Here is an 18,490-nt window from a genome sequence, read left to right as displayed (position 1 = left end):
GCCAGATCTGGCCCCCGGGCCTTGTGTTTGACATGTCTGCCCTAGGGAGAACAAGCATGAGACCTAGGCTGTTACCCCCAAGCTCTCTTCTTTCCTGTCTCCTCTGGGGCTCTGGGGCTTGGGCAACCCAAAGAGTCTGAGCCTCTGCAGAAAGCCCATGCATGCTCACGGTCCTCATAGACCCCCACCCAATTTAAATTATCAGGATGGAGGGCCATCATGTAAACTCTGCACCGGCTGCTATCATAGCTCGCTGCAAGATGTGAAGATAGAAGGGTTCAAAACTCCCGGGCCTTAAAATAAATATTTACAGGGCTTTTTTTCTCCTAGAACGCTCAGAACGGAGTTCCGGCACCTTTTTGGGATGGAACCTTGTAGGGTAGGCAAGGCGGGTTGTATGACATGTGTGAGTTCCGGCACCTTTTTTGGATGGAACCTTGTAGGGTAGGCAAGGCGGGTTGTATGACATGTGTGAGTTCTGGCACCTTTTTTGGATGGAACCTTGTAGGGTAGGCAAGGCGGGTTGTATGACGTGTGAGTTCCGGCACCTTTTTTGGATGGAACCTTGTAGGGTAGGCAAGGCGGGTTGTATGACACGTGTGAGTTCCGGCACCTTTTTTGGATGGAACCTTGTAGGGTAGGCAAGGCGGGTTGTATGACACGTGTGAGTTCCAGCACCTTTTTTGGATGGAACCTTGTAGGGTAGGCAAGGCGGGTTGTATGACATGTGTGAGTTCCGGCACCTTTTTTGGATGGAACCTTGTAGGGTAGGCAAGGCGGGTTGTATGACACGTGTGAGTTCCGGCACCTTTTTTGGATGGAACCTTGTAGGGTAGGCAAGGCGGGTTGTATGACACGTGTGAGTTCCGGCACCTTTTTTGGATGGAACCTTGTAGGGTAGGCAAGGCAGGTTGCAGTGGCGTAGCGTGGGGGGTGCAGGGGGGGCCGGCCGCACCGGGCGCAACATCTGGGGGGGCGCGCTCGCACTCGCAGCTCTCTGCCCCTGCCTTGCTCACTCACTCTCACTGCAGTGCTGGCTGTGCGAATCCGATCCAAGCCGCCGGGTCGCCGCCCACTGTGGAGGGGGTGTGTGCCAGGCGTGCGGGTTAGGGGGCGCAAATTACTTGCCTTGCCCCGGGTGCTGACAACCCACGCCACGCCACTGGCAGGTTGTATGACATGTGTGAGTTCCGGCACCTTTTTTGGATGGAACCTTGTAGGGTAGGCAAGGCGGGTTGTATGACATGTGTGAGTTCCAGCACCTTTTTTGGATGGAACCTTGTAGGGTAGGCAAGGCAGGTTGTATGACATGTGTGAGTTCCGGCACCTTTTTCTTTTACAAAAAAAAAGCACTGAATATTTACCATTCATTGGGAAGGAACTACACCAGGGGTAGGCAAGCTCGGCTCTTTTATGACTCGTGGACTACAAATCCCAGAATTCCTGAGTCAGTTGACTCAGGAATTCTGGGAGTTGTAGTCCTTGAGTCATAAAAAAAGCCGAGCTTGCCTACCCCTGAACTACACCAAGAGAGTCTTTGAGCAGGTACAGAAAAAAAGTAGCAACGGATTGCTGGGACCGACTGGCATCCTGAACGGAATTCCTGAACAGAGAAGCCTTTAAAAAAAAAAGGTCTGTCTCTCTGTCTGGCCTCTTACAACACACACACAAGACACCGCAGCAGGAAGGGGAGCCCCGCTTCCAGCGGGCAGAGAGCGACACTCTGCACGTGGGCAGAGGAACTCTGGACACAAACGCCCAGCGGAGGGAGGGGGAGGAGCTGAGACCGCAAAAAGGGCGGGGCGGAAGGCGGAGCCCGAGAGGAGAGCAGAAGCTCCGCCCCCGCCTCGAACCTCCCGGTCGCTGGATTTCCGCTTCCCTCGCTTCGCCCTGCCTGGGTGGATCAGCGCCGGATCCCTCGGGAGAGGCTTCTGGATCCCGATCCGGGCAGTCCTGGCTGCTCTCCTCCCTCCGGCCTTCGGGGCGCCCCTCCCGCCGGGAGAGCTTTTCCCCGCAAGCAGAAAGGTAGCTGGGGATCCCCCTCTTCGTCCTGCAGGGATTTCCTTGGGGAGATTCGGCTCTGGCGTCGCCTGCAGGGAGCGGATCCCTTCCCTTCCCTCCAGGGGGGCAAAGGGGGATCCCTCCCCGGGCTGGATCTGCCCCCCTCCTCGCCCGGCCGAGGCTCCGGGTGGGGCTCCGGGTGGATCCTGGGAGGAGCTTTGCTGCAGTTGCTGTCGGAAGGTCTCTCTCTGGTCCGTCAGAGCAGGAAGTCTCCAGAGCATGCATGTCCCGCAAGTGCAGTTGAAAAAAAACAAACGAGATACGCAATGTGGAATTTGTAATAAAGTTAATAATTTAATAGCTAAAGAGCTTATGTCATGGGTCTTCAAACTTGGCCCTTTTATGACTTGTGGACTTCAACTCCCAGAATTCCTCAGCCAGCGTGCCTGGCTGAGGAATTCTGGGAGTTGAAGTCCACAAGTCATGAAAGGGGCAAGTTTGAAGACCCCTGGCTTATGTAATGATGCAATGATAGGACTGACTCAGCAGGGTCTGTGCCTGTAGCCCAGGGGTAGGCAACCTCGGCTCTTTTATGACTCATGGACTTCAACTCCCAGAATTCCTGAGTCAGCTATAGCTGACTCAGGAATTCTGGGAGTTGAAGTCCATGAGTCATAAAAGAGCCGAGGTTGCCTACCCCTGCTGTAGCCCTTTAAGAGCCTGAGAATAAAAGGGAAGGCTTTGCTGGAGTGTCTGGAGATTGCTGTATTACCCACGTGTATGTATACTGTTCCTGGTGTGTGTTGTAGAATGTGGGTAGTGTAATATAAACCACCATTTAACATAGACCACTGTTTTACTGTATTTACTCCTGGGTTATCTCAGCGGAGGAAAAAAAAAGTCTGTACATGCTCCGACAGACTTCATTGCAATGGGGAGGGGCCGGTTTGGGGGAGAGAAAAGGTTTAAACGATTTGAATTGAGCTCATGTTTTCTTAAAACGCCCCCCCACCCAAGAGATCCTCTTTCTTTGAGCTCAGTATCAAAGGCGAAAAATAAAATCCTTTGTTTCGATGCTAATGCTTGTTTTGCTTCTTCTTCAAAAAGCTGGCTAGAATTTCTAAGCTTTATATTTTCCTTGTTTTACCCAGAAGAGGCTGTGATGTGGCAGCCCCTTTTTTGGTGGATGTTTTAGAAAGCACAAATTCTAGGGACATTTTGAGGCTGGTTTTTTTTTTTTGTTTTTTTTTTGGAGCAGGTTGTAGAATAAGCTGATGGCGAGAAGGTTGCCTTGCATAATTTTAAAATGCTTATCCAAAGTAGCATTGGGTCCCAAGATGGCTGGAATTCTTGTGGCCTTGCGGCCTCCAAAAGTCGTAAAAAAAGAGCAGCCTTTTTCACACGTGCTCTGCCCCATCTGATCTCTTTCTTCTTCCACTGAGTTTTCCTACTGACAAGTATTGATTGTTCGACTTCATCTTGCTGGTTTTGGCTTATCTTCTTGAATCAGGATTCCATCTCCATTATTTTGTATCCTCAACACATAATCCTATTTTCTCCTCCCACCTTCAAAGTCATTTACAGATTATCTTCAGCATTACTCTCGGCATCTGAGCCTTTTTCCTTTCTCTTTGCAGGAGGCAAGTGAGGATGTGGCCAAGAGCTCCGCAGAGGAGAAGGGGCGTTCTTGGATCGAGAGCCACAAATTTTTGGCAGGGACTCCATTCTAGAGAATTTGGAAATCGTGGTCTGGATGGAAAAGCAGCTTCCTGCACAAAGGGCCAATCGGTCAGGCTAGATGAAACCGGTCAGTGGCCACGGTCATTCCTGGCCTTGACTCAGTGACCCAGAGACCTCTTAGCTGTAACTTTAAAGGTGAGTAAACAAGTCTTGATTAAATCTTGCTTTGGAGAATAAGCACGTTAATTATTTTAATCTTACTAGGGACGCGGTGGCTCAGTGGGTTAGGATGCTGAGCTTGTCGATCAGAAGGTCGGCAGTTTGGCGGGTCAAATCCCGAGTGCCGCATAACAGAGTGAGCGCCTGTTACTCGTCCCAGCTTCTGCCAACCTAGCAGTTCGAAAGCACGTAAAAATGCAAGTAGAAAAATAGGGACCACTACGGTGGGAAGGTAACAGCGTTCCGTGCGCCTTTGGCATCTAGTCATGCCGGCCACATGACCACGGAGACGTCCTCGGACAAGCGCTGGCTCTTCAGCTTTGAAACGGAGATGAGCACTGGCCCTAGAGTCGAAAACGACTAGCACACATGTGCGGGGGAACCTTTACCTTTACTACACAAACACACAGAGAGAATTTTGGTGGGGCCTGGTTGTGCTCAGAGCATCAGACAAGCTACCTGGGGTGGTCCAGGGAATAGGCCGGCTACTCTCTCTCTCATCCGGGTAGGAAACACACAGGGATGGCCTCATTTCAGACTGTCCTGTGCCTTGTGCTAATCCACGGAAAAAGGATTAATCCGTGGAAAAAGCCAGATGTGACCCCAGAGGGAAACTCTTGGGGAGGGGAAGCCAGGAGCCCTCCCCTTCCCTTCTTGCTAAAGGCAGGTGTGCCATTTCCCACCAAAGGACACCTGTGGAGCAGGTAGAGAGGAGACCGGGGTTGGCATGGAGAGTATTGGGCTAACCTCAAAGTGAATGTTGTGGGGTACCACACTGAAGGTGGCTATTGGACTGGGAACAAACCCCACGTTTGCCCCCTTTGCACTCGCTGCTCCCCCTCCCAGTCTGTTTTTTATTTGACATTACTGCACCTTCATTGTTTCTCCCGTTGTTTATCCTTTCATTACTTTGATAGTATTATGTTTACACTGAGCCAGCCATGTGCTGCAGCTGCCAAAAAAGCCAATGCAGTGCTGGGCTGCATTAACAGAGGGATAGAATCAAAATCACGTGAAGTATTAATACCACTTTACAATGGTATCAGCTTTATTATTATTATTATTATTATTATTATTATTATTATTATTATTATTATTACTACTACTACTACTACTACTACTACAGTTGCAAGAAAAAGTATGTGAACCCTTTGGGATTACGTGGAGTTTTGCATGAATTGGCCATAAAATGCGCTCTAAACATCATGTAAGTCACAACAATAGAAAAACACAGTCTGCTTAAAATAATACTACACAAACATTAGCTGTTGTCATGTTTTAATTGAACATAAGATGGAAACATTCACAGTGCAGGGTGGAAAAAGTATGTGAACCTTTGGACTTAATAACTGGTTGACCCTCCTTTGGCAGCAATAACCTCAACCAAACATTTCCTGTAGTTGCAGATCAGACCTGCACAACGATCTGGAGTAATTTTGGACCACTCCTCTTCACAAAATTGTTTCTGTGTAGCAATATTCTTGGGATATCTGGTGTGAATCGCTCTCTTAAGGTCATGCTACAGCATTTCAATCGGGTTGAGGTCAGGACTCTGACTGGGCCACTCCAGAAGGCGTATTCTGTTCTGTTGAAGCCATTGTTTTGTTGAATTACTTGTATGCTTTGGGTCATTGTCCTGTTGCATCACCCATCCTCTGCGGAGCTTCAGTTGGCAGACAGATGGTCGTACGTTTTCCTGCAAAATGTCCTTATAATCACTGGAATTCATTTTCCCATCAATGACAACAATCCGTCCAGGCCCTGAGGCAGCAAAGCAGCCTCAAACCATGATGCTCCCTCCACCATGTTTTACAGTGGGGATGAGGTTTTGATGTTGCTGTGCTGTGCCTTTTTTTCTCCACACATAGTGTTGCGTGTTTTTCCCAAACAACTCAATTTTGGTTTCATCTGTCCACAGTATATTTTGCCAGTAGTGCTGTGGAACATCCAGGTGCTCTTTTGCAAACTTCAAACGTGCTGCAATATTTTTTTTGGACAGCAAAGCCTTCCTCTGTGGTGTCCTCCCATGTACTCCATTCTTGTTTAATGTTTTCCTTATTGTAGATGTGTCAACAAAAATGTTTTCATGTGCCAGAGATTTCTGTAGGTCTTTAGCTGACACTCTAGGATTCTTCTTTACCTCATTAAGCATTACGCGCTGTGCTCTTGCAGTCATTTTTACAGGACGACCACGCCTAGGGAGAGTAGCAACAGTGCTAAACTTTCTCCATTTGTAGACAGTCTGTCTTACCATGGACACATGAACATCAAGGCTTTTGGAGATACTTTTGTAACCTTTTCCAGCTTCATGCAAGTCAACAATTCTTGATCGTAGGTCTTCTGAGAGCTCTTTTCTGTGAGGCATGGTTCACATCAGACAGTGCTTCTTGAGACCAGTAAACCCAAACAGGTGTGTGTTTTTAAAGGGCAGGACGGCTGTCAGCAACACATCCAATATCATCACACTGATTGGAGTCAAGGTTGGCTCACTCCTGGCTCCAATTAGCTCTTGGAGAAGTCATTAGGCTAGGGGTTCACATACTTTTTCCACCCTGCACTGGGAATGTTTCCATCTTCTGTTCAATTAAAGCATGACAACAGCTAATGTTTGTGTAGTATTATTTTAAGCAGACTGTGTTTTTCTATTGATGTGACTTTTTCTTGCAACTGTATTTCTACTATTTCTATTCATTTCTCCGTTTTCACTATTATAAGTCCCCCAGAGTAGCCCCTGGGTGAGACGCTGTCAAAAAAAAAAGAAAAGTAAACAACAATTAAATAAATAGCATGAAGGGAAGTCACGTGATCTTTTCAAGAGGAAGAGACTGAGCTGTCAAACGAATCCATGCAGGGAGAGGAAATTTATCTCAAGGAAGCCAGGATCAGTTAGCCGTGATGGGGTGGAGCTCATAAGTGGGAAAAGCAGAAAAAGCAAGAAAAGGGGATAAAAAAATGGGTTGCTTACACACTGACCTCAACTCTCTTTGCTCGTCTTTTGCTTATGCGATGCCTGAATCTTTTGCATTGCCTGTAGGTAGTCCTCGACGTATGACTACAATTGGGGATTGGAACCTCGCTTGTTTTATCAAAGTGGTCATTATGTGAGGTATCACATGACCGCTTTGCTCAAGGACTGAAATTCTGCACTCACCGTTGCGGTTGCTAAGTGATTTCACTGGCCATTAAGTGGATGAAGTCCCAGGTAAAAACCACGGGCTTGTCTCGGGTGGAGGGAGGGGGACGGGACAGGGGAAGCCATCAAGAGTCCCAGCAGAGACCACGTTTGACCTGAAGGGGTCCTGGAGAAGCTTTGAGGTGCTTTGGGACACGTTGCTTAGAAACATGTATGGACCACGCGGCTGGGAGAATGGCCCAAGCCTGCAAAGGCCACGAGTGGGCAGATTAAGGCCTGGTCACTGCTGAGGCCCAGGCCTGGAGTCAGTGGCACATGCCTGAAATGGCTGAAGGCCCCAGGCCTCCATTTAAGGCACCACCCCGGTATTTCTGTCCCTGTCGCAGGGCTCAGATAGGGTGGTTGAGGCTTTGCTCCGCACTGCAGCACTCCCAATACGTGTGTGGCTTCCAGAGTCCCCACAGCCCCCCTTCAGGCAGTTCTTGGTTGGGTCTCCCTCCACTTACAACCCGCAGAATCACTTAATGACCACCACAACAGAAGAGTTTCCCTCCTAGAGATGTGGGGACTCCCTCACTGGAGATTTTGTCGAGGGAGTTCTGAGGGTCTGGATGGGAGGGGGGGGCGGTTTGCACTGGAAGACCATTTTGCTCCATCCCAAAAACTCAGATTGTGTGATTCTCTACCTTTCTCAAAAGAAAATATTATTCTCCATTTCTTTTACTTTCTCACAGTGGATAATATATTCTGACAAAGATTCACCTGCAAGCCAACTATCAACAGACAGGAGAAATTCATCCCAAGGCAGCAGTCACCAGTAAACATGGAGCCTGGGAAACTCTTAGATCCCCCATCAGATACAAACGGCACTCTGGAAAACCACGAAAAAACCCATGAATGCTCAGAGTGTGGGAAATCCTTTGCTCACCAGTCCCTCCTTTTGACCCACAGGAAGGTCCATGTGGGAAACGGATCCAGTGAAGGTTTGGAGGGTGAGAAATCCTTCTCTGGAAAAGACGCCAAAGATCTTCGAAGCCCCTCCAGACTAAAACCGCATAAATGTGAGGAATGTGACTTATGTTTCGGTCGAAAGTCACACCTTCTTAGACATCAGAAAATCCACACTGGAGAGAAACCTTATCAGTGTCTGGAATGTGGGAAATGTTTCTGTCGAAAAACCACTCTCAGAGACCACGAGAGGATTCACACAGGGGAGAAACCTTACAAGTGTTGGGAATGTGGGAAGAGCTTTTCCCGGGACGCAAATCTTTGGCGCCATGAGAAGATGCATGCAGGAATCAAATCTTACAAATGCTTTGAGTGTGGAAAATGTTTTACCCAGAACTCGGCTCTTTGGAGTCATGAGAAAACACACAGGGGGCAGAAAAATGAAAAGTGCCTCGAATGCGGGAAATGTTTTACCTGGAAATCAAACCTGGTGCAACATCAGAGACTTCACACTGGAGAGAGACCCTATGAATGCCCAGAATGTGGGAAACGATTTGTGTATTCTTCTGGACTTCGGAGACACCAGAAGAGGCACAAAGGAGAGAAACCCTATCAATGTGGGGAATGTGGGAAAAGTTTTATTTCGCCAGGGGAGCATCAGGATCATGAGAGAATCCACACGGGGGAGAAACCATTCAAATGTGGGGAGTGTGGGAAATGCTTTACCCAAAAACAAAGCCTTGGTAGCCATCACAGGGTCCATACAGGAGAGAAGCCGTACAGATGCCTAGAATGTGGGAAATGTTTTGTTCAAAAGGGATACCTTTGGACACATCATAAAACCCACACAAGGGAGAGGCCATATCAATGCATAGAATGTGGAAAATTTTATCGTACCATATCAGCCCTTAGAAATCATGTGAAAATTCACAGAGGGGAAAAAAACCACAAATGTTTAGACTGTGGGAAAGCATTTGCTCGGTCATCTCTCCTCAGAAATCACAGCCGGATTCATACAGGAGAGAAGCCGCATAAATGCTCGGAGTGTGATAAATGTTTTTCTCAAAAAAATACCCTTGTGAGACATCAGCGAACCCACACTGGATAAAAAAACTTATAAATGTCTGGAGTGTGGGAAATGTTTTGCTCAATCATCAGCTCTTCACATGCACACCAAAAATCACACCGGGGAGTGGCCTTAAAAGTGTGCAGTGTGTGAGAAAACTTTTCATTGTACATCACAGCTAAAAATACATCAGAAAGTCCATAGCAGAGATAAAACCCTTGAGTCATAAAGAATGAGGGAAACATCTTTTTCCAAAGTCACATCTTACCATTCACCAGGAACTTCACACAGTCACAGAAGGGAAACCTTAGTCAGTGCTTTTTTTGTAAAAAAAAAGGTGCCGGAACTCAAACATGTCATACAACCTACCAAAAAAGGTGCCGGAACTCCGTTCTGAGCGTTCTATGAGAAAAAAAGCCCTGCTTACAGTTGTTTGGTGTAGGGAAAATGTTTTCCCTAGTCACGTAACCTTAATTATAATAATCAAGCAAAAGTGCATAAATGCTGGAGTGAGTTTTGCTGACAAAGCAGCAGCAGTCGTAGTAACTTACCAGAGTCATTACACAAGACAAAATATTTACCAATATTGGGGAGTCTAGTTAATGTATTATAGAGTCCTCGATTTATAAACACAATTGGGAAAGCATTTGCTACACTCAGAACTGAAGGCACCCATATGACGAGACCTGATTTTATGATATTTTTGTGCTCATTAATCAAATCACTGCAGTGATAAGTATAAAAGCCATTCTTCCAAATCTGGTTTTATTTTCACTAAAAACTACAAAAGAAATGGCAGAAATTAGCAAAAGACATTGCAAATTATGATCCCATGTTTGCAAGATAATGCAACTAGTTATTATTGAGCCTTGGTGGAGCAGTGGGCTAATGCCTCCTTAAGTAATACCAGCTGCCTGCAATTAGTGCAGGTTCGCATCCCACCAGGCTCAAGGTTGACTCAGCCTGACATCCTTCCGAGGTAGGTAAAATGAGGACCCAGATTGTTGGGGGCAATAAGTTGACTTTGTAATAATGCCGCTTGGGGGGGGGGGCGAAAGCCCTAATAAGCAGGCATATACATAGAATGAAGGCTATTGCTAAGCACATTTGATTTGTGCTTAGATTGTAAGCCGCCCTGAGTCTTCGGAGAAGGGCGGGATATAAATGGGATTAAAAAAAAAGCCAGCCAGTTCCCAAGCACCCACAATTTAGCCACGAAACCTTGGGGGAACAGGAACACCATTTTAAGATAGCCAGAATTTTTTCATGGGCCATTAAGGCTTGTTCTAATTTTCAACAGTTGTTCAGTGACATCATACTCCAGGACTATTCTAATGAAACCTGGATAAATCCTGGAGGATTCACAAAAAGGCGATCATTGTTGAAATGCTTGGAATACTGTTAAATACTGACCTCATTGAGACCTCTGTAGGCCCCAAAGAATCCACAAGAAAAAGAAATTGTGCATTTGGTGTGTGGGAAATGCTTTTTTGGAATGTCTACCTGGGTCTGGAGGTATAAATGCCCGCCAGGGAAACCCTCCAGGTGCGCAGACTATTGGACACTCTTTCCGGGTGACAAACGGCATCAGATCTTGGTGTGTGGAAAATCTGTTCCTTGAATTGAGATAATTGGTCTCGTATATTTGTGAGTCGCCACAGAGAGGAGCCTTAGAAATCGTAGCATAGGAAAAGTTTTATCTTAAAATCCTGATTTTTTTAAAAAAAATTAGTCCATTGTGCAGCCTTAATAAAAGCATTTCCACTACCCTACAGCCTGTTGTTAATTTTTCCGGGGTGCATTTTTCCTGCATTGTTCACCACAGTGGTGGATAATGCTAAGAGAGGGCTTAGCTAACTTCCTGGGCTAAAAGGGAATCATAGTTTAAGGTCCCCCTCTGACTTTTGGGCAGCGAAGCCCCAAAGCATCATGGCAGCTTCCAGCCTCTTCGGACCTAGTAGATCCCCCCCACTGCCTATCCCTCCTGCCCCCCCCTCGACCCCCTCCCCAGTAAAGTCGAGACTGAAATATTTTGCACCTGTTCTTGCTTTATAAGAGACATGGGATGAAATGTTTTGTGCAGAGGCTTTTCTGAGCGAGGAACAAGAAGGAATTCCAGAAGGAATGTAAGATTCCAGCTGAGCTATGAGGAGAGTTGAGGAAGGAAATGTTGAAGGGACATGAAGACAAGATGTTTGCCTAAATGTGACAGCGCCCATCCTTGCATGGAAGAGAAGGTAGGGGAGACCCCCCCACACACAAAAAAACACCTGGAGGGATCTATAGGTTAGGAAAAGCAGAGAGTGCTGGGGGGGTGGGACAGGTAAAGGCTTTGAGGTCACTAAGCAGACTGGACTTCTGTTTCCCCTCCTCCACACAGCTCTCCCCCTCCAGGGCCCTCTGGGCCAGCCCCTCCCTTTGCGCCCTCAATCAGGCTGTGAGGGCCCAGGACTTTTTGCCTGTGCCCCACGTGCTCCTCACGCCCCTTCAGGCCCTCCCTCCAGCCAGAGACAATTGACAGAAAAGCCCTTCATCCTGCAGTGGATAGACAATGGGAGAGAGAGAGAGAGAGAGAGAGAGAGAGAGAGAGAGAGAGAGAGAGAGAGAGAGAGAGAGAGAGAGAGAAATTGCATTTCCTCACTAGCAAGGCTGGCATAGATTTTTACTCTTGTAGGAAAGCCATAAATGCAGGCAGCTTTCAGAATGAATCTTTTGGCGGGCAAATTGTGGGTCTTCCTTTGCACCTTTGAAAAAAACAACATCTGTTTGTCCTGTCAATTGATAGGCATCAACATAGAATCCAGGGGATCAAAAGGAAAAGTGTTTGTGTGTGTATGGCTGAGACCCTCCCCTTCCCACAGAAAAGGATTGCCTGCTGCTGGAGAGAGAGTGAGGGAAGGAAAGAAGGAGAGAGAAAGTGTGCAAGGGAGAGAGGGAGAGAAAGTGTGAGGGAGAGAGAGAGAAAGAGAAAGTATGTTTTTGAGAGGGAGGGAGAGAGTGTGAGGGAGGGAGTGTATGTGTGAGGGAGGGAAAAAGTGAAACTGAGGGAGAAAGTGTGAGGGAGGGAGAGTATGTGTGAGGGAGGGAAAAAGTGAAACGGAGGGAGAAAGTGTGGGGGAGAGGGAGGGAGAGTATGTGTGAGGGAGGGAAAAAGTGAAACGGAGGGAGGGAGAAAGTTTGAGGGAGGGAGAGTGTATGTGTGAGTGAGGGAAAAAGTGAATGAGGGAGGGAGAGAGAAAGTGTGAGGGAGGGAGAGTGTATGTGTGAGGGAGGGAAGAAGTGAAACTGAGGGAGGGAGAAAGTGTGAGGGAGGGAGAGTGTGTGAGTGAGGGAAAAAGTGAAACTGTGAGGGAGAGAGAAAGTGAGGGAGGGAGAGTATGTGTGAGGGAGGGAGTGTATGTGTGAGGGAGAGAAAAAGTGAAACTGAGTGAGGGAGACAGAAAGTGTGAGGGAGGCTGTATGTGTGAGGGAGAGAGAAAGTGTGAGGGAGGGAGAGTGTATGTGTGAGGGGGGGAAAAAGTGAAACTGAGGGAGGGAGAGAGTGTGTGTGGGGGAGAGGGAAGGAGAAAGAATGCTTGAGGGGGAGAGGAAGAGGGAAGTGTGTGAGAGGGAAAAAATGAAAGAGAAAATGTGTGCACGAGGGAGGGAGAGATGGAGACTGAAAACGTGTATGTGAGAAAGACGGAGAGGAAAGGAGAGAGAGAGAGAAAATGTGTGTGTGTGTGTGTGTGTGTGTGTTTGAAAGAGTGTGAGGGAGGGAGGGAGAGGGAGGGAGTGCTTGCCGTTCCTCCCCCCAGGCGATCCCCCAACCTCGGCTGCACGGAGGACCCTGCCCCGCTTCCCCTCCCCTTCCCTCCGCGGGTTTCGCTTCGCCCTGGCGGGATCGGCGCTGAATCCCTCGGGAGAGGCTTCTGGATTCCGCTCCGGGCAGGTCGGGCTGCTCTCCTCCCTCCGGCCTTTGGGGCGCCCCTCCCGCCAGGAGAGCTTTTCCCCGCAAGCAGAAAGGTAGCTGCGGATCCGCCTCTTCGACTTGCATGGTTTTCCTTGGGGAAATTCGGCTCTGGCGTCGCCTGCAGGGAGCGGATCCCTTCCCTTCCCTCCAGGGGGGGCAAAGGGGGGGGGTCCCTCCCCGGGCTGGATCTGCCCCTTCCTCGCCCGGCCGAGGCTCCGGGTGGATCCGGGAAGGAGCTTTGGGGGAAGTTGCTTTCGGAAGGTCTCTCTGTGGTCCGTTAGACACGAAGTCTCTGAGCATGCGTACCCTCGCAGGTGCAGTTGCAAAAATGGAGTAAGCGGAGCTTCAAAACCTGTATTGAGATTTGTCATGTGGTATTAACCCAACTGACCTCGTTGCAATGGGGAGCGGAGGGTTTGGGGGAAAGAAAACAAGTTTAAATTGAGTGAATTGATCTCCTGTTGTCTTAGCCCAGGTGAGATCCTCTTTTTTGTGCTCAGCTTAAAAACCCAGCCAGGAAACCCTTTGTTTTTAGGCGAATGATTACTTTGCTTCTTCTTTTTTAAAAAAACCTCTGTGGAATCCCTAAAAAGCATTTTTCCCCCTTTTTGTTTGCCCTGAGGAGGCTGTGATGAGGCAGCCCCTGCTCATCATGTTTTACAATGCACAAGTTTTAAGGAGGTTTTGAGGCTGGCTTTGTAAAGCAGGTAATAGAACAAGCGGGTGGTTAGAAGGCTGCCTTCCATAATTTTAAAATATCTTTCAAAATGCCTATCGGAGGCAGCTGCAGAGACCTGGAATCTTTGTGGCCTTGCATCCACCTGTGGGAAGTCATCTCCCCAGAGAAGGAAATATTAAAAGGGCAGGAAAATATATTTCCTAAAAGATATTGAAGAACCAGAAAAGCATGCCCAGATTTCTTAGTCCCAGGTCTCCTTTCCCCAAGCAGAAAAACCAGTTCTATAGATATGTAAATGTAGGCCATCAGGAAGGTTGGAGCTAGCTCAGGGTAGGCAACCTCGGCTCTTTTATGACTCATGGACTTCAACTCCCAGAATTCCTGAGCCAGTGGCTCAGGAATTCTGGGAGTTGAAGTCCATGAGTCATAAAAGAGCCGAGGTTGCCTACCCCTGAGCTAGAACATTAAGAAGACAAAGACACCTAAAATCTACATACCCCAGCCCAGGGAAGCAGGATTTGACCTTTGGACATAATAGGATTAACCCATCAACATCACAATGCCAGAAGAGCACTGTCAGACTCAGGTTCAAAGTTCATGACACAGGAAATAACCTCAAACAGGAACAGGAAGCAACTCTAAACAAAAGGATCCAGAGGGTATAAAAAAACCCTACTCCTACATGTGGTCAGTCCTTCTTTTTCTGCTGGAACCATCTTTGTGTCTGGCTCTCCTTTCCAATAAACTGCAACCTTCTTCCCAAAGCAGTTGCCATGTTTATTCCCAGTTTGGATGAACCATAATGAAGACTTTTCTTCCAACACTCCAAAGAGCCTTGGTGGAGCAGTGGGCTAATGCCTCCTTAAGTAACACCAGCTGCCTGCAATTAGTGCAGGTTCGAGTCCCACCAGGCTCAAGGTTGACTCAGTCTTCCATCCTTCCGAGGTAGGTAAAATGAGGAGCCAGATTGTTGGGGGCAATAAGCTGACTTTGTAATAATGCCGCTTGGGGGGGGGGCGAAAGCCCTAATAAAGCAGGCATATACCTAGAATGAAGGCTATTGCTAAGCACATTGATTTGTGCTTCTTAGATTGTAAGCCGCCCTGAGTCTTCGGAGAAGGGCGGGATATAAATGGGATTAAAAAAAAAAGTGTAAGGAAGGGCAGCCCTTTTCACACAGGCTCTGCCCCACCTGATCTCTCTCATCTTCCACTGAGTTTTTCCTGCTCACAACTCTGCCTTGGTCCCTGTTGGATTTCATCTTGCTGGTTTCTTTCCATTTTGGCTCATCAAGATCTTCTTGAATCAGGATTCTATATCCGTTATTTTGTATTGTGAAGAAATGATCCTATTTTCTCCTCCCTCTTCCAGGTCATTTACACGTTATGTTCAGCATTACTCTCGGCATCTGAGCCTTTTTCCTTTCTCTTTGCAGGAGAGCAGTGAAGATGTGGCCATGAGTTCCACAGAGGAAAAAGGGGCGTTCTTGGATCGGGACCCACAAACTCCATTCTAGAGAATTTGGAAATCGAGGCCTGGTTGGAGAAGCAGCTTCCTGCACAAAGGACCAGTCGGTCAGTCGAGATCAAATCGGTCAGCGGTGAGGATCATACCTGGCCTCGATTCAGAGCAGTAACGAGTGACCCAGAAACCTCTTACCCGCAACTATATTTCTTTTCACTTTGGGGAAGCTCTCTGTAGCTTTATTTTCTCTGATCAGCAAAGGTCCTTTTACGAGCGGCTTGGCTGTTGCGCCTGGAGAAGGATGAAATGCCAAATCTGAGCCATTTTCCCCTCCTCCATTCCTGTCTGATCTTCTGGGGTTGAGTCTCTTTTCGGGTGCTCTGACTGAAGTACTCTTTCCAGTACACAAAGACACACACAGAGAGAGAGAAACACACAGTGTATTGGTTGGGCCTGGTTGTGCTTAGAGAAGCACAACACACAAGCCCCCTAGTGTGATCCAGGGCTTCGGTTGGCCTCTCTCCAATCCGGGTAGGAAATGCAAAGGAATGACCTCAATTCAGACAGTCTTGTGCCCATCCAAGGGTTGTGGAATAAGCCAGGTGTGGCCCCATAGACAAACTCTTACCTGCTCCATCCCCTTGCCTTCTTGCCAGTGGCATCTGTGGCACTTCCTGCTGAAGAAACATCGGTTTGTCTCGGGCGGCAGAGGGGAGGCCACGGAGCCCCAGCCCAGGCCACGTTCAATCTGAGGGGATGCTGGAGAAATTAGAAATCCTTTGGGAGACGTTGCTTAGATAAGGTATGGAAGATGCGGCTTGGAGAATGGCGCAAGGCTGCAAAGGCCATTAGTCTGGCAGTGGTGGGGCTGGGGGCTGGGGTCAGTGCAGCTGGCTGAAGCGGCTGAAGTTCCCCCCCCAGCTCTAGCCCCAGTACTGCGGTCAGTTTGTTGTGATTCAGGGTCAGCCTGTGGGTTCGGCAGTTGGGTCGAATGACTCAGATGAGGGGGAGGAGGGGGGTGTTGAAGAACTTGCTGATGATGGCTTTGAGGCTCCGCAGAGCCCCCAGCCAGGCCCCTCCTACCTGGTGGAGACCCAGCTGTGTGAGCCTGACAGTGTGGATGAAGATGACCCACAGCTGGCCCTGTTCAAGGACGCCCGACGCAGGAGGCAGTCAAGTAGGAGCAAGCAGAGGAAGGCTGTGGGGCTTCTCGGAAGGAGGCAAAGAGAGGCCACGCCCTGAACTCTTTATAAAGGGAATGTTTGGGGAGGGCTGGTTTGCTGAAAGCAACCGCTCCGATAGTGTTTCAAAGCTCCTGTATCTTTGTATGTGTTTTGTTTGTTTTTGTAATAAATTTGGCAGACGTATTCCAGCCTCTTGCCGTTTATAAAGGGGTTGCCTTTTCTGCAAGGCCGGTAGCAGGCTGGTACAGAACACAGTTAGGGCTTCTTTGTGTGGCCAGGCTGAAGTGGTTCAGGCCTCAAGGGGCGGGGGCTACAGCTTTGCCTCCCCCTTCAGCAGCCCCAAACTCATAGTTGGCCTGTGCCAGGTCCCCAGGACCTCCCCCCACCCTGGGGCACCCCCAGAGCCTTTGCCAGGGCTGCCCTCCTCTTAGCATCCCTCAGGATCACTTAATGGGCACAATCAGGAGTGGGCATTGAGCTCCTTGAGCCAGGTGGCCTCTCACCTCCCTTAGTAGCTACTTCATTGAATGACCAAGATTCCAGTCCCAATTGTGGTCATGAGGACTACCTTCTTCTCCTTGACTTAGGAAAAGAAACAAGGTTAGAGTCGATGAGCAGCAGAAGAGTTTTGCTTCCTAGAGCTGTGAGGGCTCCATCTCGGGTGTACTGAGTGCCCATGTCCCGGTCAGAGGGTGGGACTGGAAGACCTTCATGGTCCCTTTCAAGTCTAAGATTTTGTGACTCTCTACCACTCTCAAAAGGAAATACTATTCTCATCTTCTTTTTCGTTCCACCAGCAGGAAAATAAATGTGACCTGCAAGCCAACTATCAACAGACAGGAGAAAATCAGCACAAGGCAACAGCTGCCCAAAAAGATGGAGGGTGGGAAAAACTCGGATCCCCCGTCAGACACGAGCAGCACTCTGGAAGACCAGGAAAGAACCCATGAATGCTCAGAGTGTTGGAAATTCTTTCCTCGGCAGTCCCTCCTTTTGACCCACAGGAAGATCCATGTGAGAAGTGGATCCAGTGAAGGTTTGGAGGGTGAGAAATCCTTCTCTGGAAAAAACCCCAAAGATCTTAGAAGCCCCCCCAGACAAAAACCCCATAAATGTGAGGAATGTGGCTTATGCTTTGGTCGAAAGTCACAGCTTCTTAGACATCTGAAAATCCACAGTGGAGAGAAACCCTATCAGTGTGTGGAATGTGGGAAATGTTTCCGTCAAAAAGTCACTCTCAGAAACCACGAGAGGCTTCACACCGGGGAGAAACCTTATCAATGTCTGGAATGTGGGAGGAGCTTTTCTCAGAGTGCAAATCTTCAGGCCCATGAGAAGATTCATGCAGGAATCAAATCTTACAAATGCTTTGAGTGTGGAAAATGTTTCTCCCACAGTTCATCCCTTCGGAGTCATTGGAAATTACACATAGGGGAGAAAAATGAAAAGTGCCTCGAATGCGGGAAATGTTTTACCTTGAAATCATACCTAGTGAAACATCAGAGAATTCACACTGGAGAAAAACCCTATGAATGCCAAGAATGTGGGAGACGATTTGTGGATTCTTCTGTACTTCAGAGACACCAGAGGAGGCACAAAGGGGAGAAACCCTATCAATGTGGGGAGTGTGGGAAAAGTTTTCTTGACCAAAGTGAGCTTCAGATTCATGAAAGAATCCACACAGGGGAGAAGCCATTCAAATGTGGGGTGTGTGGGATATGCTTTACCCAAAAACAAAGCCTTGAAAGCCATCACACGGTCCACACAGGAAAGAAGCCGTACAGATGCCTAGAATGTGGGAAATGTTTTGGACAGAAGGGAGGCCTTTGGGCACATCACAAAATCCACACAGGGGAGAAGCCACATCAATGCAATGAATGTGAACAATTCTATCGTACCTCATCTGCCCTTAAAAGTCATGTGAAAATTCACACAGGGGAAAAAAACTACAAATGTTTAGACTGTGGGAGAACATTTGCTGATGCAAGTTCCCTCAGAAGGCACAGCCGAATCCACACAGGAGAGAAGCCCTTTAAATGCTCAGAGTGCGATAAATGTTTTTCTCAGAAAGGTAATCTTGTGACACATCAGCGAACCCACACTGGAGAGAAACCCTACAAATGTCTGGAGTGTGGGAAATGTTTTGCTCAAAGTGGGGAACTTT

General features: G+C 48.1%; 1 protein-coding gene across 3 annotated transcripts in view; it reads left to right on the top strand.

Moving 5' to 3' along the window:
- The first annotated feature begins 1,848 nt into the window (after nt 1-1,848).
- LOC308661222 (uncharacterized protein) overlaps nt 1,849-18,490 on the top strand; it is a 32,234-nt gene continuing 15,592 nt past the window's right edge. Inside the window, exons 1-3 of one of the 3 annotated variants that reach the window (XM_081316117.1) lie at nt 1,849-2,025; nt 3,639-3,876; nt 7,768-10,809. In XM_081316117.1, the coding sequence (XP_081172243.1) occupies nt 7,857-9,089 (1,233 nt within the window). In that variant the 5' untranslated portion in view covers nt 1,849-2,025; nt 3,639-3,876; nt 7,768-7,856 and the 3' untranslated portion in view covers nt 9,090-10,809. Of the gene's footprint in view, nt 2,026-3,638; nt 3,877-6,966; nt 7,103-7,767; nt 10,810-18,490 lie in introns of those variants that run through there. The other 2 variants (XM_081316121.1, XM_081316118.1) reach the window with 2 other exon arrangements.

The sequence above is a fragment of the Vipera berus genome (assembly GCF_964194415.1).
Source record: "Vipera berus genome assembly, chromosome: 2".
NCBI lineage: Eukaryota > Metazoa > Chordata > Lepidosauria > Squamata > Viperidae > Vipera > Vipera berus.
This window is presented reverse-complemented; position numbering and strand designations above follow the sequence as displayed.